The sequence below is a fragment of the Lepisma saccharinum genome, chromosome 23 (assembly GCF_977018435.1).
Source record: "Lepisma saccharinum chromosome 23, izLepSacc3.1, whole genome shotgun sequence".
Taxonomy (NCBI): domain Eukaryota; kingdom Metazoa; phylum Arthropoda; class Insecta; order Zygentoma; family Lepismatidae; genus Lepisma; species Lepisma saccharinum.
This window is the reverse complement of record NC_139251.1, coordinates 54,987,043-55,012,314: the sequence shown is the minus strand read 5'-3', so window position 1 is coordinate 55,012,314 and position 25,272 is coordinate 54,987,043. Positions and strand designations below refer to the sequence as shown.

The window sequence follows — 25,272 nt, the reverse complement described above, 5'->3', positions numbered from 1 at the left end:
TTTTCTCGTTTAAGAATATCACAAATAGTTTTTACTCATTACACCTTTGCACTTTTCTGAAACTGCTAACTTTTTCTCCTGACACTTCAATTAGTAGCTGCACCGATTCCTCCAAGACTTTAATGGATAAGAGTTTCACCACTTTTTCCTAGCTTTGTAATTGTTTCTGGCAACTGGCAACATCGTAATGTGCTAATAAATAATGTTTTTGAAAGAAAACTAAGTTACGTACAATTTTTTAAAAACACATTCTAAAAATGTCATTGAAAATTTAAAAAAAACAGGCGTAAAAATTAAAGATATAGGCAGTAGGGTATAAAGTAGGTAAAACGAAAAAGTTTCTAAAACATTATCACCAACATAAAAAATGTACAGGGGATGGACAAAAATATGGAAACAGCACGACATCGGAACGGGTGATATCGACACACTTTTTCCACTTGAAATCGGACACGTTGCTACATTATTTTGTCTTGCGCCGTGAGATAGGACCCTGTCGGACTGGTAGGAGTCGACATTTGCACTGTAGATAGCGTGCATTGCTGTTGATACTGAATCATGTCGGAGCTGACAGTGTTTCAAAGAGAGCAAATTGTTGGTGCCTGCCTTGCAGGGGCCTCTGTTACCATAGTAGCCATGTTATTTGGCGTAATTACTTTCGGTGCAGTGGCGGCGATTGGATTCTAAAACCGGCAGGGGCAAGGTGCCAAAACTGGGGGCAAAGGCAGTATATTTTCCTTTGTAGATAAGGTTTAGCAAAGTACGAGGGCAAAAGTGGCGAAAAGTTGGGGGGGCTATTACCCCCTCGCCCTCTAATCGCCGCCACTGCCTCGCTGTTGTATTTCCTTTTTCATGACATAGGAGCTCCAATAATTATTTTAAACTTTCCTTTCAGAAGTAACTCAAAAAAAAAAATGGTTGCTGGAGGGTAATTTAAAGGGAAGTTTTCCCAAGTTCTTTAGATTTTCTTATTGTCAAAAAATTTCGGGGAGGGGTTGTAGCTCCTTATTCCCCCCTCCTCCGCGTACGCCAGTGGGGTAAGCAAATTGTGTCTGCTAGTAGTGGATTCCCGAGATCCTTGGATTTCAAAGCGAAAGCGTGGGCACTACATTATATGGGAGTTACCAAAGGAAACCCCACGATACAATTAACCATGGAATATAAATGTAGAAATTGACTGACATGTTTAAAATTATAACACAGTACTATTGTACTTGTACTTTGATTGCTGTTCTGTGTCATTAATTTTCTCTTTTCAAAAACTTCCACCCAATACGTCATTATATTTCCATTTCCACTCTGTCTTCAAAACTCTTCATTCACCAAGCTATAGTAAATGCTCCTGTTTCTTCTGTGAGATTACCATCATGGTTTCCAAGAATGAATGTCTTTCTTCAAATCGAAACTGTCCCTCTTACAACAAAGGATGGGGTGGAGGTAGGGGCTTTGAACACCTGCGGGGCAAGTCTTCCTTTTCCATGGAATTCCAGTAATTGTCACGTAGTGAGATCAAGTTCAACATATTTGTGCAGAGGATGAAGTGATCCCACAACTTAGATGTTTACATATCATCAATAGCTTGCGGATTTTTTGCGGATTTGCCTTTTTCATTCTTTCGTAATAAAACATAGGCTTTAATATTTTTAATTCGTTTCATGGTGTTTCTAGTCCAAAAACGCATTTTTGTATTGCCTATAAATGCCTATTAGCTGAGTGCCTATTTTGTTTAATCGTCCCTAAAATGCCTATTCTGCAATTTTTGCTTATTTCAGCTTTGTTATGCGCCTTTGGCTTTCCCTATGTTGAATGTAAGCCTTCGTTGACGTTGAACTGACTGAAAGCCTCAATCGGGGTAAGCAAACTGGACAACCTGTTAGTGACTCATCAGTCATCACCGTGGACATAACGACACCTACCGCCTAACTACCCTTTCTTTTTTCCACCTGAAATCTTGTAGCAGTCAACCCATACTCATTTGCTTTGTTGTGTGTGTGTGTGAAAGGAAGTAGACAGTTATCTGTGGAGATATCATGTTCATATGTTTAAAAATGCCAAAAGCACAAGACTGCCAGATGTGTATTGATTTAAAAATGGATTTCTGCAAAAGTTTGTTTAACCACCGACGGAAAATTTGATTTTTGTTATTCAGCATCGCTTTTCTTCCACTTTTGGCTAATCGCGAGGATTCGGATGAGGGATGACATGATGACATTTATGAAGGAACACTCGCAAAGAACATCCATGCCCAGGCCAGGATTCGAACCTGGAACCCCTGCTGTGCTATCCACTTCCTCACGGAGATCGGCCCCACTGACAGAAAAGTAATTTTCTGTCAAGCTTGTGTTAAATTACTATACAAATTAATATTCTATCCCACATACACGTACGTACCTATATAGTTTTACAAAATATCCTTGTTCAAAACTCAAGTCCTCTGTACGTGATTTTAGGCTCCTCTGAAAATGTATTTCTACCTATCGCGTTCTTAGGAAACAAGAATAAATGGTGAACAATGCACACCGAGATGAACCCTCTTACATTGCCTCAGTTCTGAATGAAACAATGCTAAGTTATAAGTTATGTGAAAAACTTAGTGTAGTGCCTTTGTGTAGCATAAGTCAAACGATGCTATTTATTCTAAAATGTAATGCCATACAAATTAACAGCTCACGTATTAGTGTAATGTGCGTAATCAGCGCAATGAGTAACGCAAGTTCATTTCTTCAGATACATTTTATTGGAAACATCCACAATTTATTTTAAGGGTGCAATTTTTTTTCATAACTTGCAAACAATTGGGCATGAAACTGGTGGAATTTACGTAAAAATGGCAAAGGCAATAGTGGCAACGGAAAAAGTGGCAAATTGAAAATGGCAAGCGGATAAAATGGGAACGATACAAATGGTGAGAATAAAAGTGGCAAATACAATTATTATGATTTTACTTGAAAACTGAGAAATTTCTCGCATTTCACAGTTTGAAATTAAAATTTAATATAATGGTATATTTTTGCAGATATATTTACAAGAAGTATAACTTGCACATGTAGCTCAATATCGGACACACTGGACGGAGCAGAACTAAGCCTGAAATCTTCTTCATTAAGTTTTAGCCTAATGTACGAATTTCCATTGATTGATTTTGTTTATTTTACTTAAATTTTCTTGGGTGATCGCGAAGATGAGGATGTGTGATGATTAGGGTGTGGATTTATAGGCACTAAAAACCTCTGAAATAGGCAGGCAATAGGCACCAAAATGATGCAAATAGGCACTTAAAAAGGGACTCTAAAATAGGCAACCAAAATTAAAATACATTAAAATAGTAACACCATTAAGCCTTGTTTCCATGATTATGAAAAACTAAAATATGCTGACCAAGGCAGTAATTTATTTTATAAAAAAAACATAAACTAACGTAACGTTTCAACCTTCTAGCAAGGTCTTCTTCAGACTCTGTATCAAGTACAAAAGTAACCAGATACCACAAAAGACCATTATATATACACAAACATTACTCCCTCCAGACTATTTAGAAAGTTGTTTGGAACTTTCTAGCAGATGACTTTCACTTTGCCAACTTCACTTTCACCTAAAAGGCTAAACACAATTACTTCCATATAGAATGTGGTTGGGCTTTTAATCTCACACTCTTTTCCCTTCATTTTTCTTCCTTCTCCTTTCCTCTTTCTCTCTTGTCCTTTCCACTCTTTCCAACATCTTCTTCCATTCTTTGTTTAACTTCAGTCCCCCATTCCAGTTCATTGTGTCTTCTTCACCTTTCTTCTCTATTTCCTTGGCTTCCTTCCATTTTCTCACTAGCATTCTCTTCTCCCTTCCTATCTGCTTAGCCTCATCCCACTCTATGTCATGTCCTGTTTCTCTCGTGTGTTTAAATATTGCATTTCTCTCTCTCTTAAGTCGTACATCATCCCTATGTTGTTTCAACCTGTCTTTCAGCCTGTTTTTCGTTTCTCCTATGTACACACTCTGACATTCTTTACATTTCACTTCGTAGATAATCCCTTCCTCTTCCTCTTCTCTGTTTTCCTTCTTCTTGTTAGCATTCCTCGCAATTCCTAAGATGCTTCTCCCTCCCTTCCTGTATGTTTTAACTCCCGCTTTCCTAAGCACTTTGCATATCTTTTCTGTGGTCTTCCCCATACTCCTTATTCCAAACCTTTTCTCCTCTTTTTCTTTCTCTTCCAAATCTCCCCTGCCCGTTTTCTTACTTCTTCTGTTTATGTCCAGTCTATCCTGCTTCTCATAGCCATTCTTTTCCAGCTGTTTCCATAGGCTATTTATTTTGCCTTCTTTTTCACATTCTTTCATGCATATTTTCTTGATTCTGTCCTCCATATTCTTTATAAAATTTCTTTTTGTCACCTCACTTACATCACTTCTTTTGTGGCAGAATACCCCTGCTGCACACTTCTTCTGATGCCAAGCGGTTTCAATTTCTTGTCCTCTTTTCCTTTTCATCAATATATCTAGATAGCTTATCTTGTCTTCTTCTTCTATTTCAAGTTCCAATAATATCCCTCTTTCTTCATCTTGAATTTCTTTGACAAAAATGTCAAGCTGCCTCTTGGTTCCCTTCCATATGCCAAAGCAGTCGTCCACATATCTGCAAAACAGAATTATTTTGTTAAGAGAGAGAGAAATGCAATATTTAAACACACGAGAGAAACAGGACATGACATAGAGTGGGATGAGGCTAAGCAGATAGGAAGGGAGAAGAGAATGCTAGTGAGAAAATGGAAGGAAGCCAAGGAAATAGAGAAGAAAGGTGAAGAAGACACAATGAACTGGAATGGGGGACTGAAGTTAAACAAAGAATGGAAGAAGATGTTGGAAAGAGTGGAAAGGACAAGAGAGAAAGAGGAAAGGAGAAGGAAGAAAAATGAAGGGAAAAGAGTGTGAGATTAAAAGCCCAACCACATTCTATATGGAAGTAATTGTGTTTAGCCTTTTAGGTGAAAGTGAAGTTGGCAAAGTGAAAGTCATCTGCTAGAAAGTTCCAAACAACTTTCTAAATAGTCTGGAGGGAGTAATGTTTGTGTATATATAATGGTCTTTTGTGGTATCTGGTTACTTTTGTACTTGATACAGAGTCTGAAGAAGACCTTGCTAGAAGGTTGAAACGTTACGTTAGTTTATGTTTTTTTTATAAAATAAATTACTGCCTTGGTCAGCATATTTTAGTTTTACATTAAAATAGGCATTTTTTACTTCCAATGCACATGCATACTGTATTAGCATTCCAGTTTACATATAAAAGTGGGCTAACAATTCACAAATTTCAGAGAATCGTCAGTTCAAGTAATTCTCGCAGAAATTACTTGAGCTAACGATTGTTACGTGAATAATTGTTCTGAAGTGATGAAAAAACGATTTGCACCATTTTAACAAAAAAATATTTTAAAGGATGTTCCGATTAAAATTTCTCCGGAGAAATGAATTTCTGTTACCCACTGTACTAATTGCGCACATATGTTTAACAAACTATTGACAATAGTTTGAATGAAATGATCATTTGCAGGGAAGCTAGGATAACACAACCTGGTTAATTTATTTATTTGAATGTATTTTACTTGCACTTTTTGCACGAGTAGATGAGCTGTTCATCTGTGTATGCGCATAACATTTTATAATAAATAATATCGTTTGATTTGGTGTCCGTGCTCGAAGTGAGTCGGCATACGAGCGGATGGCATCCTCGCAACTAGCGCCAAGACACGCTATTAGTGTAATTCTCCATATTCATCACAAAGCCACTAAGCGAAGTTTGTCACATAACATAGCATTGTTACATTTAGAACTGAGGTAATGTAAGCTGAAGGCTCGTCACAGTGTGCATTGTACACCATTTATCTTTGTTCCCAAACAACACGAGAGGTAGAAAAACATTTTCTGAGGAGTGGAAATTTATACGTGAGCAGCTCAGTTTTGAACAAGTGCAATACATAAAACTATACATATGTAGTACCTAGGTACATGTGATATTTCCCATGTGAAAGAAATTGTTTATTTGGAAGTAATTTAACAGTTAAAGATGTCTGCTTCATACAAGCTTGACAGAAAATTACTTTTCCGTGTGGGAACGACCTCGGTGGCGGAGGTGTTAGTACAACAAGGCTACAACTCAAGGGTCCCGGGTTGGAATCCCGGCCTGTGCATGGGTGTTCCTTGTGAGCAGTGTCGTGCCCAGGATTTTCGAAAGGGAGGAGTTATGTATATTTTTTCTTGGTAGTCAGCCATCATTTTGTCGTATTTTCCTACCTTTGACGTTCTTTTTTTTAGGAATACTGGGCGAAAGGGGGGTTATAACCCCCATCAAGCCCCCCCCCCTTGTGCACGCCACTGCTTCTGAGTGTCTCTTCATCAGTTTCATCATATCACTCATCCTCATCGATGCGATTAGCCAAACGTGGAGAAAAGCGGCGCTAAATAACAAAAATCAAGTTTTCAGCCGTAGAACAACCTTCTGCATCAATCCATTTTTGATTAATACACTTCTGGCTGCCTTGTACTTAGGCATTTTAAACATATGAACACGATATCTCCACACATAACTGCCTATCTCCTATCACACGCTCAACAAAGCAGATGAGTACTGGTTGACACTAGAGGCTTTCAGGTGGAAAAAAGGAAGTAGTGGGTTCAAATTTGGCGAATACCATATTTCAGTCAGTTCAATGTAACCAATGGCTTACCTTCTTCAATGTAGGGAAAGTCAAAGACGCATAAAACCAGCTGAAGTTATCAAAAAAGGCAGAATAGGCATGTTTAGGCACGATTAAGCAAAATAGACACTAACCCTCAAAATAGGCATTTATACGCACTAAATGCGTTTTCAGACTATAAACACCATGAAACGAACTTTAAACATTAAAGCCTATGTTTTCTGCAAAGGAATAAAGAAGGCAAATAAGCAAAAATCCGCACGCTAGTGATGATACTTTAAAACTGAAGAAGGGACACTCACAAAGAACACCTATCCAGGCCAGGATTCCAACCCGAGACCTGTGCCATCGTAGCGCGCAGTGCTAACTACTCCGCCGCGGAGTAGTTCTCTTAGAAGAAGAAGATGAGAAACGGTTGTAGCAAAAATACCGACCTAGTTTAACTTTAACGTGGTGAAATGATGACAGTGTGGCAGCGGGTGGGATGATCTGTGAAAATGTTGCTAACTCGGGGAAACCATGCCCCCTCACTTCGAGCACTGCTTATCCTCTTTTTTTTTTTAAAGTGATAGGTAGAAAAACAAACCCTGTCCCGGATACGTTTTCGAGTAGCCGAAAATCACGTAACCAGCTGATAGTTTTAAACAAGGCTATTACATAAAATTACATATTTTTCCCATGTGGGAAATAAATATTAATCTGTCTTTTGATTTTAGGGTGTTTTTTGAAGTGCTTATTTTTTTTATTTTTGTGCCCATTTGTCTGCCTATTTGAGGGCTTTTTAGTGCTTTTAAATCCGCACCCTCATTGTTAGACATTATACACGTACACATTAATATCTACTGTTTTCCGGGCTCGGTTTAAAAACTGAAAAGTGGAGTTTGATCTTTCCAATTTCCCTTCAATTATGTCCATGGAATGATAACTACCAATTTTATTGTATTGTCTTCACACATGCATATTTCTCAACATTTATCCCTTAATAATCAAGTAATGTAATTTTATCATAAATCGATTGTGTTTTAAATAAAAATGAGAACTTAGCAATATTCCAGTGGTTTCGAGGCCAAATATGTGACGCATACATAAAACGTAAAAACATTCACTGTCAAACGGGAGGAAAGCAAAGTAACAAGAGGAGAAAAAATAACGGAGTCTGGTGTGTCTAACAGTACCAAGTTTAGTTCTAAAGAACATAAGTATCCACTATGTCGTAAACCAAGATTACGAAAAATTCTGTTTTTGTCAGATGTCGTGGAAAAGATCTGGCAAGCGTAAAAAATATTAGAAGTTGTTGATTGATGTGATGAATAAAGATAGAACTCTTAAAGTAGTCTGCCAATGTTTTCGACATTGTCAAACAAAACATCGCAGTGTCTGCATGCCAATCGTATATTTCTTTAACTTCCCTATTGTTTTTTTTGGCACTTGACAATTAATTAATTAAATTTTCCTCAATTAGAGTATCACTTACATTTCTTTGTGTGTGTGTGTGTGTGTGTGTGTGTGTGTATTTGCATACATTCTTTTACAACATATTGCCCTCTCATCCCACATCAGTCCTTTTTATTCCTCTTCTTATCTATGTTCCTCATTTTTTAAATTTACCGTACTTGTTGTTGCTACCCCCTGATACTACCCAGGTCTTGTGAAATATATGCCGTCAAATATTTCTCAGTGTTCACATTATGTATATATATGTAGACAGAGACAAAGGAATTGAGAATGGGAAAGAAATAATTTAATAATTCAAATTCAGTATCGATGCCTCATATGCAAACAGGTAGGAGCAAGCGAGTACTCGACTGTTTCCCCTATTGACAATGACGTTACTGTAACTACATTCGTAAAAGAACAGCATTTATATCATGACGATCAGATTTCCATTTACCTGGTAGAGGTTAAATCAACAAATTTTCTTGACAGAAAATAAACTAAAGTAAATGTTTGGTAATTGCAACGTTGTGTTCTCTTAAAATCGAGACGAATTACATGTGGTGTAGGCAGCAGTAGCATATGATATTCGTAGTATCTTTGCCATAACCCACTCTGTTAAACGCAGGAAGGAACCATGTGATTATTTATTAATCGAAACACTGACCGTGTATTATGACGGATTTCTTCCGAAAAAAAATGAAGTGAAATATTTTTGTGGGGAGAGAACATGAAATGAAAAGTTTCATGTGCCCAGATATGGTTTTTTCTTTGTGTTCCCTCGCCTATTCCTTATTCATGTATCTTTATCGTTGTTATTCTAGAGAAGTATAATTGGAACGTGAAGAAACCAAAATACGATTTGATTGATTGATTGATTTGCTTTATTGTACTCCGCTTATGTGCCAATTTTGGCTAATTGCGAAGATGGGGATGTGTGATGAGATGATATGATGAAATTAATGAATGGTGATTCACAAGCATCCATGCACAAGCCGACAGTCGAACCCGGGACCCCTTGCGTCGTAACGCGATGTGCTAACCACTCCGCATCAGGGGCCGATTCAAAATAAGAAGAAAAAGAAGCAATGTACATTGCCCATCAACAAGGTAGTAATATTTTATATTCGTTATCAAGGGATGTAGTTTGTTATAGTGGAACCACAAGGAAAGAAACCTGCGCAGACCCCATCGCGCTGGCGGGTGGGGGAAAAAGACAGGAGGAAGGAGCCTTCAGAGCGGCCAACGTCAGTGTTGCCAGACCTATTGATTTCTCGGTAGGATTCCATAATAAACTATTGCTATGGAACCTCCAACGGCCAGCTTAAAAATACGTTTCCTGCTCATCTTACTTGAACATGGAGGGGAGATGTGGAGTGGAACTTCACTCAGCCGTGAAAAGTGCTGTTTGAACTGTGAAATTATGTCAAACGCTACTCACGGGCCTCCCCGATGGCGCAGTGGTATCGTCGTCGCCTTGTAATCAAGGGGTCCCGGGTTCGATACCCGGTGGAGGCACAAGTGGTTCGGATCCCACTTTAAACTGTAGGTCCAGTCCCGATTAGCCTTACTGTGCATAAAGTGGACTTAAAACACCAAATCAAAATCAAATCAAACGCTACTCAATTGTGCTAGGACATTATTTTATTACTTTTACTACATTACTATTTTTAGATGGCTGTATTTTATCCCACCCCAAAACTCTATTTCTATTTTAGTTACTTTACGTCGCTTTTGTGCCTCTACGGGTAAGTACGACAGTATGGATGAAAGAAATACTGATGAAATGGATGAAGTGACACAAACACAGTGAAATGTACTTGCCTTACGAGGTAGAAACACTGACTTCGTAGCGTGGGCAAATTATGTTATACATGCATGTGTTTGTGGGTGTGTGTGTGTATTTCTAGCAGATGGGGAGGATGGGTGGCACCCTAGCATAAGCGTTGCTATCTTGAATTATTGAGGAACACATGCTGTCTAATTCACCAAATATATTTCACATACGTAATGCATTTTCTCATTATGGTGCAGAACGCGTGCCCACCCCTATCGATAGCTGTACACCGAACACCAGCAGAAGACAAATTGATTTGTTATTGTTAGCATTCGACTTGAAAGATTGTGGAAAATCGCCGACAACGAAAGGCGGCACGTTAGCTTCATCTGTGAACACAACTTTCTACCATTTCCTGTCATAAAAATTCCTCGCGATAATAGAGGCATCACAAACCCCTTGTGTCGGTGCTGAGAAAGGGCAAATTTGAGGGTGTTTTCCACGCACCCTCTAACCGGAAAATGCAGAAGAGATGAAAGATGTTGGTCGGTTCCCTCGGGCGGTTTACTTTCTTTTGTTTGAAATATGTCCACTCCTGAAATGGAGATCTTCGGTTTATTTTCGCCAAGCACAGAGTTCTGGGTTTAGCACCATTGTTACAAAAGTATCTGTGACGTTTACACCGTAAACAATGCGCGCCATTCCCCTTGCCCCCCCCCCCCCCAGTGCGCACGACAATACCGCTCCTCCGCCCCCAAGAACGTCGTTCATCCGCTACTATTAGATCATCGGATTTTGTAGCAGATCTTCTGGTTTCCCAAGGAACAATCTCCCGAATTTTTCAAATCTGACCTGGCAACACTGCCCCGAACACCGATAACGGCAGGGAAGTTGCGCGAACGCTTTGGACGGAAGGTTTTTTTCCTTGTGGTCGAGCTATAGACGTAAATTTTATGCTCAAATAAGCTAATATCTACTGCACCTACAATTACAATGGGAGAAGTACTAAATTGTACACCAGCTAGAAGTGGAATCCTTGGATTCCAAAACGCAGAGGGTGCAACAACGAATTTTTGTCGGGGCGGGGCAAGTACAGTGGGATCCACAAGTATTGCTCAGCAAATTATCCATGACTATTTTCGTTGGTTTTTATCTTAATCTTACGTATTTTTAAGGACTGATTTTTTATGTATACTGGTTCAGAGGTTGTAAGCAGATTGCTTGGTGTTTTTTTTGTCAGTTTGTGAAGCTCTCATTGCATAAAACAAAGGGAGTAAATGTTGTGATGGACAATTTGCTTGGTAATACTTATGGATCCCACTGTACCAGGGTAAAAGCACCAATAGTAGTAGTAGTAGTAGTAGTAGTAGTAGTAAAAATGACATTATTATTATTATTATTATTATTAGTAGTAGTAGTAGTAGTAGTAGTAGCAGCAGCAGCAGCATCAAAAACGTTATTATCCTCTTAAATTACGCAAAAAAAGGGGTAGAAGTCGGTGCTAAAGCATTTGTTTGGTCAAACGATTTGAAATATTTTTTCAACACTTTCAATTTCACATTAGCTAATAATGGAAAACAAGCACACAAACTGTATTTTTGAATGGCAGAAAATGCACGATAAATGCATTCCGATTATAATTCTTTTCGTACACATGACATGTATAACTTTCATGTACATCATATGTTTTACACATATGCAATATGGAGCGACATAAAATAAGAAAATACATATGCAACATGCTGCCACTAAATTGTGTACAAATTCAAAATTTATTCAATACATATATGTACAACAGATGTATATTGCCTAAATATATTACATTATAGAAAACAATTATATTGCGAGCAAAGCGTATAAGAAAATATTTAGATCCAATTTTTCCAAACTGAAAAGAATATTGATTTAATATGGCGCAAATAATTTCACGGGGCGCCATGGCATTCTCTCTTTTATAGCTTTTTTAATTTAGATCGCTCGGCGTCCATGGCCGACTCCCGCCGCCCCCTAACTACGGCTCTGAACTTGACGAGATTGAGTAAAGCAAGCAGTCCGAGCGAAGCGAGCAAGAAAATTTTACGAAATGTATTTTATTTGCACAAAATTTGAAATCAAGGGGGGGGGCAATTGCTCCTATGTACCCCCTGGAAATGCCCTTGGCCGTCAACGTTTGCCCCCCTAGAATTTACTTCCGTCGAAGCTTTAGGGGGCAATGCCTCCCTGCTCCCCTGTAGTTGCGCCACTGTCAAAATGACAGCGTGGGCACTAGTCTGTTTGACAAAGGAAAGTTTATTTAACCACGACACGATACAATCAGCGATTCACGAATCAATGAAAAATAATTTTTGAAATTGACTGACATATTCAAAATTGTAGCACAGTACTATTGTACTTTGATTGTTCTGTCTTCATAATCACGAAATTTATGCCCCGTCAATATATTTCCCCCTTTTAAAAGCTTCTACGTTCTATTTAGTGAACATATTTCCATTTATAAGCTGACTTCAAGCTACTCCTGTTGGAGGTGCAGATTTCCATCACGGTTTCCAAGAAGATCAGTGAATGGAATGTTGTTTTTCAAATCCAAACTGTCCTTGCAGACAAGAGGGTGGGGGTAGGGGCTTTGAACGCCTGTGGGGCAAGTCTTTCTCATCTATGGAATTCCGGTAATTGTGACGTAGTGAGATCAAGTCCAATATCTCTGGGCAGAGAATGAAGTGATACAACTCAGCTGCTTGTATATTATCATTGTTATAGTGTGATAAACAACAAGAAATAAAGACAGAGCAGTTGCATCTTCCAATGATAAGGTGTTTATAAAGTGAACGCTACTGTCAGTGGCCCACCCAAGGGCCCACCCACAATACTGTATACTCGTATGACACGATTTTTGTGACAACGTATAACTCAAATAATCTTAGTCCAAAATGATACTCATTGTTAAACCTTCTTGCTTAATAAAGAAAATTTATTATTATTATCATTATTATTAACTTCCTTCACATGAATGAGTTAACAATTTCGTGTCATTTCAATGTATAAAATGCACGTGGTAAAGGAACCAGTTATTTCTTCAAACATCGCTAACTCTCTACGGAGGGCAACCCTCATGAGGGCAGACCTCACCCTCACCCTCACCCTCCGAAGACTTGTGAGGGTGAGGGTGTGTGAGGGTGAGGGCGAGATCGATCCGTGAGGGTGAGGGCGAGATCCATCCGTGAGGGTGAGGGCGTGTGAGGGTGAGGGAGAAAGCAGAGTTGTGAGGGTGAGGGCGTGTGAGGGTGAGGACAAAGCCGAGCCGTGAGGGTGAGGGCGTGTGAGGGTGAGGGCGACTGGTGAGTCGTGAGGGTGAGGGCGTGTGAGGGTGAGGGCGAACTGTGAGTCGTGAGGGTGAGGGCGTGTGAGGGTGAGGGCGAAAGGCAAATCGTGAGGGTGAGGGCGAAGCCGAGCCGTGAGGGTGAGGGCGTGTGAGGGTGAGGGCGACTGGTGAGGGTGAGGGCGAAGCTGAGCCGTGGGGGTGAGGGTGAGGGAGGTTGAACGCAAATGACCACCTCTGCCCAAAAGTGTGTAAGAAGTGTGCTGCAGAAACTACTTTTGATCACTTCTGGTACACTTTACACATTTGGAACACTTGTGAAAATACTTGAGCGACACTTCTTGCACACATGAGATATATCGCAATTCAGTACTCATACTTAGTTTCTAAAATAAAAATACAGTTACTTCACATTTAACTCCACAATTGAAGGAGGAAAAAGCAACAACTTTCAACTGTGAACCTTAAATTTTGTGTGATGTGTGTTTGTTTTTCTGCGAAGCACGTACCTTCTACTTATATAGTCCAGAATCAAAAAGGTTGCTCATGGGAGATTCACTTTTATTCACTGCAGTACATTTTCTTCTTTAATTTGTATCTTAGATGTTCACATATTTTTCGAAGAGTGTTAAAGCACAATTTTTCACTGTGATTATAATCAAACGTATCATTATTTGTTGTACAAAAACTTATGTTTCTTGTACACATTTTGACAGAACCATCTAGCGGCCGGTGTAGGAAACTCAGTATAAAGTAAGTATATTCTGAGCTTTTTTCAGAATATTTTTTTTTCAGAATATTGTGGCCGCGGTGGCTCAGTCGGTAAAGCGTCTGACTACCATGCTCAAGGTCCCGGGTTCGATCCCCGGCCGGTTCAAATCCGGGAACTTTTCTAACGGTGGAAGCGGCCCCGGCGCCTACCCAGCGTCGAATAACATGTGTACCCGGGGGAAACCCTGGGGGTTAAAGGCGGTCAGGGGCGTGATGCTGATCACATCACCCCCACTCACGACCGGATCAAGAAAGTGTGGGGCGTTACCCCCACACCCCCTATACGCCTTCATGGCGTGGTGCTATGCACAGGGGAACACTTTACTTTACCTTTTTTACCTTTTTTTTTCAGAATATTAGGTTACACAACAACATAAAGACTCGCTTCGAGTAATTATCTATATACATGAGTTTCAATTTTCGACAAAGTATTTTCATACTACACTCGACGAAACTGGACAATCGTTATTTCAAATTCAGAAGCACGCTCACGCACATATAGTAAATTTAACCAAAAGTTTTGTTTCTCTTTACTTATGTATCATTTTGTTTACGAGTACCAAATTTCGTCTGACCAAATTTTTTGGTATTCTCAAACAAAATTATTTAGTAATTACAAGCAACATTTGGTTATCGGAAACAAAAAGCATAACCAAACAGCTCAACCAAACTTTTTTGGTAATTCCAAACAAACCAATTTTTTCTGTGTAAGGCGAAGTAAGTGGCGTTACATAATAATGATGATGACAAGTTTCCAGCAACAACCAGCCCCCCGAAGTTAACGATCTGTTTTGGTGTGCTTTAAAGATGAATAGTTCGATTTAAGAAAATCTATTAATTTCCTCGGAACACTCAACTTGCTCCTTCTTCAATTTTAATGAGATTTATCCAATTATCAAATTGGTACATTAAACAATAAAGTATTGATAGTTTCATGATGCAATGCGATTTCCATGTGTTCCAGGAAAAAAAGATAGTTATATTTTGTTATTGTTTAATGTTGCTTGCTTTCAAGTGTGTTACTGCTTTATATAATGAAATTGATTTATGTTCATAAGATATTCATTTGTCAAAAAAGTATAAAATAGCAATCGATATGACCAACAACACAAAATGAAATCATGTGCTACAAAAGTGTACAAGAAGTGTACAGACTTACTTTAAACAAAAGTGTACAGAAAGCGTTGAAGAAGTGCACACAACTTTGAATGTGTCCCCAAAGTGTGCAACAAGTGTACAAAATTTCGTCATTTCGGGTCGCACACATCTAGAACACTTTAAGTACACTTTTGCAACACCTTCAGTACACATCTTGTGCATATTATATTAGGGCGTGTTGAATTTTTCATCTTTAAAAATCCTGATTTGAGGGGTGTTAAAAAGTTGTGGTATGATTAGGTAATTTGAAATATATTTTGGTTACTTGTAAATATTTAGGTCTTGCTTGGTAAATATCTATGTGAAAAGTTCCTACTTTTTAATATTTTTAAATTTTTCTGTCATTTAAACGTATGGGTTATTCCCAAATTTTCATGAAAACAGATGTTGATAAATGCCTAAAATTGATTACAAGTTATTGTAGTTCTCTTATATATGTATTGTAGTTATATGTAATATTAATATTTTACTATTATTATGTTATATTTTGTACTATTAATATTAATATTATACTCCTTTCTTTTTTCCAACAGAGACTGAAGAATTTCCATTTTGAGAGTTGCAATCGGTGTCAACTGTGTCAATGACAGTGTGGCTGTGGCGTGGCAGATATGTGACATTTTTTTTGCTTTCTACAACCAGTGATAACTGCTTCACTATGACTACAAAGAAGAGAACAAGACAGGGAACATTCACACATATGAGCAACCTTATTGGAAGTGGAAGAGACATGTTGCCTTCTGAATTACCAACTTTGCGAGACGTGTTAAGATATGGACTGTTGCTGAGAGAACCAAGTAGTGAGGATATGAGAAACTATGCAGCTGCCAGTGTTACAAAAGACATATATCCTAAAAATGGGAACGAGCAAACTGTTCTTTTGTTTTCCCTGTTGTGAATTCAAGAGTTACAGTATTAGCAAAGATTCAAGAAAGTTGGGAGCAAGCAAAAAACATATCTCTTGGAAGGGGCAACTTAGATATTAAAGAAGCCTTTGCTTCAAAACTTGACAAGCTCTTTGACATTCTCAATTGCAAATGTGAAATCATTATGTGCTCTGAATTTGGCTGTGCTACAGATTGCACAAAAGAAGCTCACATTAATTGACAAGAAGATCCCAGTGAAAGAACTTGCTTTCATTAAAGGCCAGAGAAACAAGATTGGTTCTATTGGACCACACCAAATTGGTTTTCCAGATTTTCCAGAACATAACAGACTGATAAAGAAGCAAAAGCGAGGAGAAGTTGAGAGAACAAGACTTGCTGAATATAAAAAGGAATGCTTGCAGACTTCTTCACTTCCATCACATGAAGAAAGTTCCTCTGGGGTTGGAAATAAGGAAGAAGAATCTGATACAGAAGATGGAAGTGAATCAAATTATGATTTAGCAGCTCCTTCAACTTCTAATGGAGAGAAACAGTACAATACATTAGATATACCTAATGTTGCTATGCAGAGCATCAGATACGGTGTTGGTCTTCGTGGCACAGCTGCAATTACCACCGCTGCATTTATTGATATCGGCTTGATCACCGAAAAAAACGAAACTTGTTGTTGACCCCAATAAAGTAAAGAGAGCACAGGAGAAATTGACATCATCATTAGACAATAAATTTGAAGAAATTTGTAAGAAGGTCAAATTGATTGCATATTTTTCGATGGTCGTGAAGATTCAACTAAAGTTATGCTGAAGGCTGAAAATTCAGAGGGGCAGTTTCCCAGTACTATGAAAGAACAACATTATTCAGTTTGTAGTGAGCCAGGTGGGAGATACCTTTATCACTTTACACCAGAGAAAAGCTCAAAGAATGAAAAACCAGCTGAAATAATTGCTGACAATTTACTGAATTTCATGAAAGAGAAAGGTATTGATAAAACAATACAAGCAATTAGAGGTGATTCAACAAATATTAATACAGGCTGGGAAGGTGGCACCATGCACTGGGTAGAAGTCAAACTAGGCCGCAAACTTAACTGGCTAGTTTGTGCTCTTCACACCAACGAGTTACCTCTTCGCCATTTAATCACAGCCCTTGATGGGAAGACTTTGTCAAACAACAAGTGGACAGGTGACATTGGTAAAATGTTAGATGCAGCTACAGAGCTTGATATTAATCCTAAATTTCCAACAATTTCAATTGGAGTACCTGTTATTGAACTCAGTGACAGTATTGTGAAGGATCTGTCAACCGATCAAGCGTATGGATATAGAATTACACAGGCCATAAGAGCAGGTAAACTTCCCAATAATCTGGCACTTCTTGAAATTGGACCAGTGAGCCATTCAAGGTGGCTTACAACAGCAAACAGACTTTGTCGCTTCTGGCTTTCCAAACATGGCCTAAAAGGCAAAAATCTCGAGAATTTAAGGCTGATTGTGGAATACATCGTTGGTGTGTACTATCCGTGCTGGTTCAATGTCAAAGTAAAACATTTGTAAATAGAAGGCCCACGTCATTTGTATTTTTCAATTGCAACAGCTTAGACTGCAAAACAAGGCTGTAGTAAATGCTGTTTTGCCGACTGTTAAGCATTCAGCGTGGTATGCATTTAGTGAAATGTTAATTCAGACACTGCTGTGCTCAAATAATAAGGAAGAAAGGAGGCCTGGAATTCAAAAGATCATCGATTTGAGAGGTGGCAATGATGATACATTTGGAGACCTTTCAGTACGTCCAAGGAAGACACCTTCTATAAACACCTCTGCTTCAAACTTATTGGAGTTGATAGATTGGTTTGATGGAGTTTATGAACCTCCATTAACATGCAAAATGACAGAAATAAAGGAATTTATTGACAAGCCTATGCAAGTTCCTCAGTGGCCTTGTCATTGTCAAGGGATTGAAAGGGATTGTGTGAAACAAGTCACGGAGGCTGCAGGAAAAGTGTATAGACAGGAAAAAAGGAAGGCTACATCAGAGGCCAAGAAGCAGGTCGTCGGCTTTTGTCAAGAAATGAATCAAAACGGGACTTGATGAAACTTGTTATTAATTCTAATTAATATTATTCTTTTTTACTATAATTGGACGTTATAAGATAAAGTAATGATATGTTGTTACAGCTGGAAACAAAATTTATTTATATTTTTGCTTATATAAAATGATTAAAAACTTCAACTTCGCTTTAAAATGAGAGTTTTTGGCTTTTTTTAGTGCATTTCAAACAAACCTCAATTTACCAAGCTAATCATCAACCAATCATAAAAATAATTGCAGATTTGGATTGCTCATGTCCAATAACATATTTTCAGAACCCCTCATTGAGCAAATTCGCAAAAGAAAATTTTCCGTCCTTAAATGACACGCCCTAATATTATATGCAAGAAAGTGTACCAAAAGTGTACAAGAAGTGTATTTTTTTTTACATTGTAACGGAAGATAGATGTCATAAATACGGTTTCAGTAATTCTCCAAATTGTTATAATTGTCATGTTCCTGATTCGATTACCCATAAGATAACAGATTGTAAAAAAAATCAGCCACAGCTTGGTCAAAATTAAGAACAATGCTCAGTAGAATTTGCCAATTCACCAAACCATGTGTCAGTAAAAAATATAATTCTATCAGAGTTTCACTTTTTCCCAAGTACAAATAAAAAATCAGTTCAATGGTTAATAGTACAATACCTAATATTTTTATTTCCTGTTGGGAAAAATTATAATTATTTGGACTTTGGACTAACTCTAATACAAGAATATGAACACATGTCTCAAGATTATACAAAGTTACATTATGCCAACTTTTTAAATGTAATACTTGATTAACATAACTGTAAACTTTTGTAAAGAATTACTGTAATTGTTTGATTTAAAAGGGAAATTAGAAAAAGAATAGTGGTAAATTCGCCGCCTTGTAATCAAGGTGTCCCAGGTTCAATTCCCGGTGGAGGCACAGCGGTACTAATCCAATTTTAAACTGTAGATCCAATCCTGATTATCCTTCCCGTGCATAAAGTGAACTTGGTACTTTAGTATTATACGGACTACCTAACCTAACCTAACCTAACCTAACCTACCCGTTAGGTCCATATGTGATTCTTTTGCTTTCCCAGAAAACAGACGGTCTGAAATGAGGTAGACCGTATAATACTAAAGTACCGTGAACTTAAAATTAAAACTCAAAGTAACTATTTAATAACAACGTCAGATTTCACCACTCACCTAGAACCGTCTCATAGAGTCCCTCCGCGTTCCTGTCGTGAAATCCAATGAACACATAACCTGCCACTGGCACGCCGTAACTGGCAACAATGTTAGAAACAGCGGTCTCTTCTTCAACTGAATTGATGACTGCTAAGTGCGCTCCTTGCAGGGCACAAATTAGCACCGCTTCGTCCCAGACTTTGCTTTCTGTGTGGTAAATGTGGCGTCCCACTTGGTGCCCTGGTTCATATTCAATCACCCTACTTCCATTTTCTGTAATGATCAAAACACCACGTTTTTATAATTATCGGTTATTATTCTATAGTAACCACAAATCAATAAAAACACTTTCAAAACTATTAAGTCTTATTATCCGCCTTTACAATAGGTGGAATCTAAAACAATTGACTGATGTCATGCCGCAATTTAGTCTCATGTGCTATTCTGGAAGACAGGATCACTCTCTCTCTCTACAAACACAATGTAAAAACTTGTGACAAACAAGGATCAAACATCAAACATGATAAAACACGTTGCAGGCCATTACTAATTTGAAAGTGGCGAAGTTTAAAATACATAGTTTGAGAATTCATATTGAACGAGTGGTTTAAAATACAGCAACATACAAGAATACACAATTATATACATTCATTTTTAATGCATGAATTGACACAGCTATATGTGTAATTTTGTTATCTTTAAATGATCTTGTCTAATCTTCCCAACTGATGCATTTAAGTGCATTCCACGGAACACCAGCTGATAAAAGTGCACTTTTATGCATTTCTGTGTGTATTTTGATTCAACAAAAAGCTCATTATTTGCAGTTTATTCACGTTAATGTGTTATTGGAGTCAACATGCAGGGTGTCTCAAAAGTAATAGAGCAAACTGACACAGGTGAAAGTACACGATAATAGAAGCAAAGAAGTCTCAGTAAACATGCGTCTGCAAACGAGCCGTTTTCGAGCTAATCGCAAATGTGTGATAACAAGCCGCCACTGATTTCATTGTAAACGTCGTCCTAGTTGGTAAAATGCTAATAATGTTTGGGAATGTGTGGGTACGGGCCATTACTGAGTTCAGTGTTTTTTACAAACACGTCTTCCTAGTTGGTAAAATACCAATAATACAGTATGAAAAATCAGAAGATCTCATTGCTATTATTGAACATTCTACTTATTTTAACAAGTAATACAGCACTACTTTAGTACCTAGGTATGTTTTACGTTACACTTACTGTACAGTCGTACCTGTTAAAGGAGGTGTTCAAAGTGTAGTTCTTCCATCTGGATGCAATACTGTACGCAATTCCACATTCAGTTTCGAATTCTTTCGAACACCCCCGGATCATTTCGGAATTGGTCACAATTCTCTGTTCCAGTTCTTCAACCGTGTCAACGGGAGTGTTGTACACTACAGGTGACTCCAGACACAAAAATCCAAAGGATTTAGATCCGGTGACCTTGGAGGCCACGGTACAGGTCCGCCTCGACTTATCCATCTTTGATGATATCTGCGTGTTAGATGTCGTCTCACAACAGCAGCAAAATATGTCGGTGCTCCATCACGCATATACCACATACTCTGACGTGGATCAAGGGGAACATCCTCAACCAATCCTGGGAGATCATGCCGCAAAAACTGAAGGTACTTTGGTCCGTTGAGTCTTCTTGGAAGGATGTATGGTCCAATGAGACGATCACCTAGTACCCCTAACCACACATTGAATTAGAAATGTTGCTGATGTGGTGCCTCATGAACAACATGTGGGTTTAGTACACCCCTAATATGAGAATTATGAAAATTAAAAATACCATCGCGTGTGAACTCCGCTTCGTCTGTAAATATAATGTTACTTGCAAAACGAGGGTTGAGTACAACTTGTTGTTGCATCAACTGACAAAACGTCAGTCTAGGAACACAATCCGTATCATTGAGACACTGAACTCGTTGGAGGTGGTAGGGGTAGAGTGAATTGCGATGTAAAATTCTCCATAAACTTCTGCGGCTTACTGGCACTTGTGCGGCACTTTCCTCGTCGAGGTTCCTGGAGAGTGTTCTACTGCTTCCAACACCATATCCTCAACTTCACGCGTAATGCGTGCAGGTCTAAATGCTCTCCTACCATGTTCGAAGCTCACATGTTCTTTGAGGCGTTGATGTACCCTAGTAAGTGTGCGACTCTCGGGGTGCCTTCGAGCAGGTTATTTTTCTTGGTACAAGCGTGCAGCCTCGCGTGCATTGCCGTTAGCCAAACCATACACAAAATGCATATCCGCATACTCTTCGTTGCTGTAAGGTTCCATTTTCACTACACAGTCCAGCACAACTCACGTTACTCCCACAGTATGATTAGACGGTATACTGATTGTATCCATACAACGTCACCTCTCGGAAATGTTCTGTTTGACTACAACGCCACCTCTTGGAAATGTTCTGATTTGTAAATAAAGAGCAAACCTAAGACCGCGCAAGGAGCACTCGGTGTTTACAAAATGCAATCATGACGACTTGTAACCACACATTCGCACACATTATTAGTATTTTACCAACTAGGACGACGTTTACAAACAATGAAGTCAGTGGCGGCTTGTTACCACACATTCGCGATTAACTCGAAAACGGCTCGTTTGCAGACCCATGTTTACATACTAATACTTTTTTGCTCCTATTATCGTGTACTTTCATCTGTATCAGTTTGCGCTATTACTTATGAGACACCCTGTATATGTGTCAATTAACACGTTTGAGTTCTATGTGTATGGGAGGTTTAGGGATAGGCTATATATTTAGAACCAAAGTTAAGCCTATTGTGAAAACGTTTAAGGGGTGTTGAGGAAATTTTGAGAGAATGTTTGGGGGGTGTTGTAGGGTGTTGGGGTGCGTGGATAAATCATTGATTTCGCAGAAAAGATTGTCGCTACGTACCCCACGTTGGGCGACATTCTTGCTAAATTCGATGTTGGCTCAAATGCGACACGGTTTCTGTAGCATGTTCAACCTTGTCGCACGGAAAAATCCACTCCATAGAGCTTCATCACAAGAAGCCCAACTATACCGCGTGTGTTACAACCTGTAACGTTTCCCGCGCTAGCGATCACTTCTCAGTTTCTGCGCCAATGAGAAACGAGGAAAAAGTCGTGTGCTGGGCAGCGACGAGCGAATGGAAGCCAGCAGAGAGGCTCTTACGCAGACAGCGTTGCCACGCTATGATCTAACTCCCACGTGTTTGGTTTGTATCTGCAAGAAACTTGTTTTATAAGCTTGGCTCTGATTAGTGTGGTGTATTTATTTATTGTTTATTTATTACCTCTTATTTTGTATAACCGAGATTATGTACAAAGGAATGTCTATATAACAGTAAATTTCTGTACTTTCGTCTTTCTTTCATTTTGATCCAGTCGAATTTATTATTATTATCTTTGTTATAATTAAGTTAAGTTATGTATTACGAGCACACTGTATCACATTATAATACGTGAACCGAGAAAATGATCCTGTTCCTCTTGGCTCATATTTATATTACACTTACAAATGAGGTTCATAAGCGAAGGGTAGAAGAACTGGGACATACTGGTTTGATTCAGTGAAGCTTGAGAGAGAGAGATGAAAATTTACCCATCAAAACATATAGGAGTCAGTGAGAGAAAATAACTTGCACTTACCTGACACCAAGGTCTTTACATTGAGACCAAATGCTGAAATGACACACGATACCAACAGAACAACTGTCAGGAGTTTCATTGTCTTGTTAAGAAGTTATAATCTAAAATAGGACAAGGAAATATAATTAAATCAACTTTCTTGCATGCAGGAATGATATCACAATTATTATGCTAAGACGGAATGCATATACAGGATTTCTATAAATTAGTTATACAAAAGTAACCGTTAATTGTGAAGATAGTGTATGTGTAATAGAAATGGTTTATAGATCAATAAATACAGCATATCTTCAAGTTTATTGTCGCACGTTGTTAGTTTCAGACGCCGCCACTGGAGGCGTAAGCGTTTGTTTATCTTACACAAGTAACGACTTGGATTGGTTGTGGGGGGAAAGATTCCGTAGCCACCCCGTCGACGTTCCTGGGAAGAGGGGAAACAAACACACGTTCTTTAATGTAACCGGAGATAGAGAAATCCATGGGGACCAATCAGGCGAACGAGGTGGCCACGGAATCGTTCCACCAAGAGCAATCCAAGTCGGTACTCGTGTAAGATAAACAAACGCTTACGCCTCCAGTGGCGGCGTTTGAAACTAAAAACGTGCGACAATAAACTTGAAGATATGCTGTATTTGTTTATGTATAAACCATTTCTGTTACACATACACTTTCTTCACAATTAACAGTTACTTGTGTATAACTAATTTATAGAAACCCTGTATTTACTCTAATGTCATGAATACTCAGAAAACACAACTTATCAAAGATTTTGTTGCAAATCTACTGATATATTTTCACCTAGTGTCATGTAGGATACCTCGTGACTCGAGGACAATAGTTTTACTTTACAGCAGGTTTTATATTTGAAATTTCTTGGGTAGTGAGAAAATTAGAGCAACTTCGTGATAATTTTAGTAGTCTTGACTAAAATGAGTGTGTTTAGATTGGTGATCAATTATAATTAAATACAAATAGTGTGCATTTCAACTTACACATGTAAATTATGAATTTAATATTTTAAAATAATTTTCTTTTTTCTCTCAACATAACACCAGAATTTCTATACTTTTACTATAGTTGAATTCAGTGTCGGCGATTAGAGGGACGTTTGGGGCAGTTGCCCCCCCACACCATTTCTTGCCAATTTTGCCCTCGCACTGTGCCCTGTTAATGCTAAGCCTTATCTACCAAGATATCCTTGAAACCCAGTCTCACTATTGGTTGAATTAATACATATAAATTCGATAAGTCGTGAATTTTTTAACACAACGTGATTACAATGTGTGATTTATTATGCATGTTGAAATAGAGTTATTATCATTTATATCGAAAAACATTCCTTTCGTACTAAACTTACAGTCAATTTCATTTTTCAGCATTTTCAAAAATCAACATAACCAACCTACAGCTCACAAGAAATAAAACTTACTTTCTATTCTCAATTCTGGTGAAAAAGACAGAGAAGCGATAAGATGTCGTCAAATACGCATTTATTTGAGCTTGAAAGGCTTTCTTTTATAGCTTATGAACAGAATATCAGACGAGTGCAACACTTGAGATAAATGTTTTGTCCTGTCAATCCTATCAATCAAATCTCAATATAACTGACACATGAATTGAAAAAAATAATTGAATTTACAGAAATATACCGGATATTCTTATCAGATACGAAGATACTTTTGGTGTGACCTTCGTATCTTATGATTTCGTAACATGGTTTTCGAAATAACAGGAATAAATAAGCATATCTGATATTTTGATTTATCTTAACATAGCATATTTAACATTCAGGTGATGTAATATTTCCTACGGATTTAATAGTAATGTGGTAGAAATAGTGGAAATAATGACAATGCACAGAAACTTTGTCGATGCAACAGAACTCATTTTTAATCTATGACAGAACGTTGTCTTTGAAAGGACTATTCCACAGAGGTACAATAAAAATGTCAAGAATAAATTTGTCAAGTCCTTCATGGTATTTCTTGTTATTGTATGGTCAGCACTTGAGCACCTATAGTGTTAGTGTTGCCAAACCATGTCAGTTTTTTTTCATTTCGAGTATAAAATTACTATTCTCAAACTTATCAAGACAAAGATCCACGTGAAATCAACTAATGAAGAGGCACTTTTCAACCTCAGAGATTTTGAATCATTTGAAATTTGGCATACTGAAGTAGCCAGCTGATGTGGGAAAACATGAACATTTATAGATTTCATTTCCGAAATTACAGTGGTACAAACTGCGATTTGCCCCCCCCCCCCCCCCCCAACATCTTGTTAAATTTAAATTGCAATATTTCAGCATTCAGGGCACCTATG

The 25,272-nt window shown here is 38.2% G+C and overlaps 1 protein-coding gene across 1 annotated transcript in view; it reads right to left on the bottom strand.

The window, feature by feature from the left end:
• The window catches only part of LOC146005410 (hemolymph lipopolysaccharide-binding protein-like), a 48,251-nt gene extending 23,818 nt beyond the window's left edge, over positions 1-24,433 (bottom strand). Inside the window, exons 1-3 of the mRNA XM_083144648.1 lie at positions 24,380-24,433; positions 22,951-23,051; positions 19,302-19,556 (exon numbers count right to left, since the gene is read on the bottom strand). Coding sequence (XP_083000774.1) covers positions 19,302-19,556; positions 22,951-23,029 — 334 coding nt within the window. The 5' untranslated portion in view covers positions 23,030-23,051; positions 24,380-24,433. The remainder of the gene's footprint in view (positions 1-19,301; positions 19,557-22,950; positions 23,052-24,379) is intronic.
• Positions 24,434-25,272: the final 839 nt, after the last annotated feature.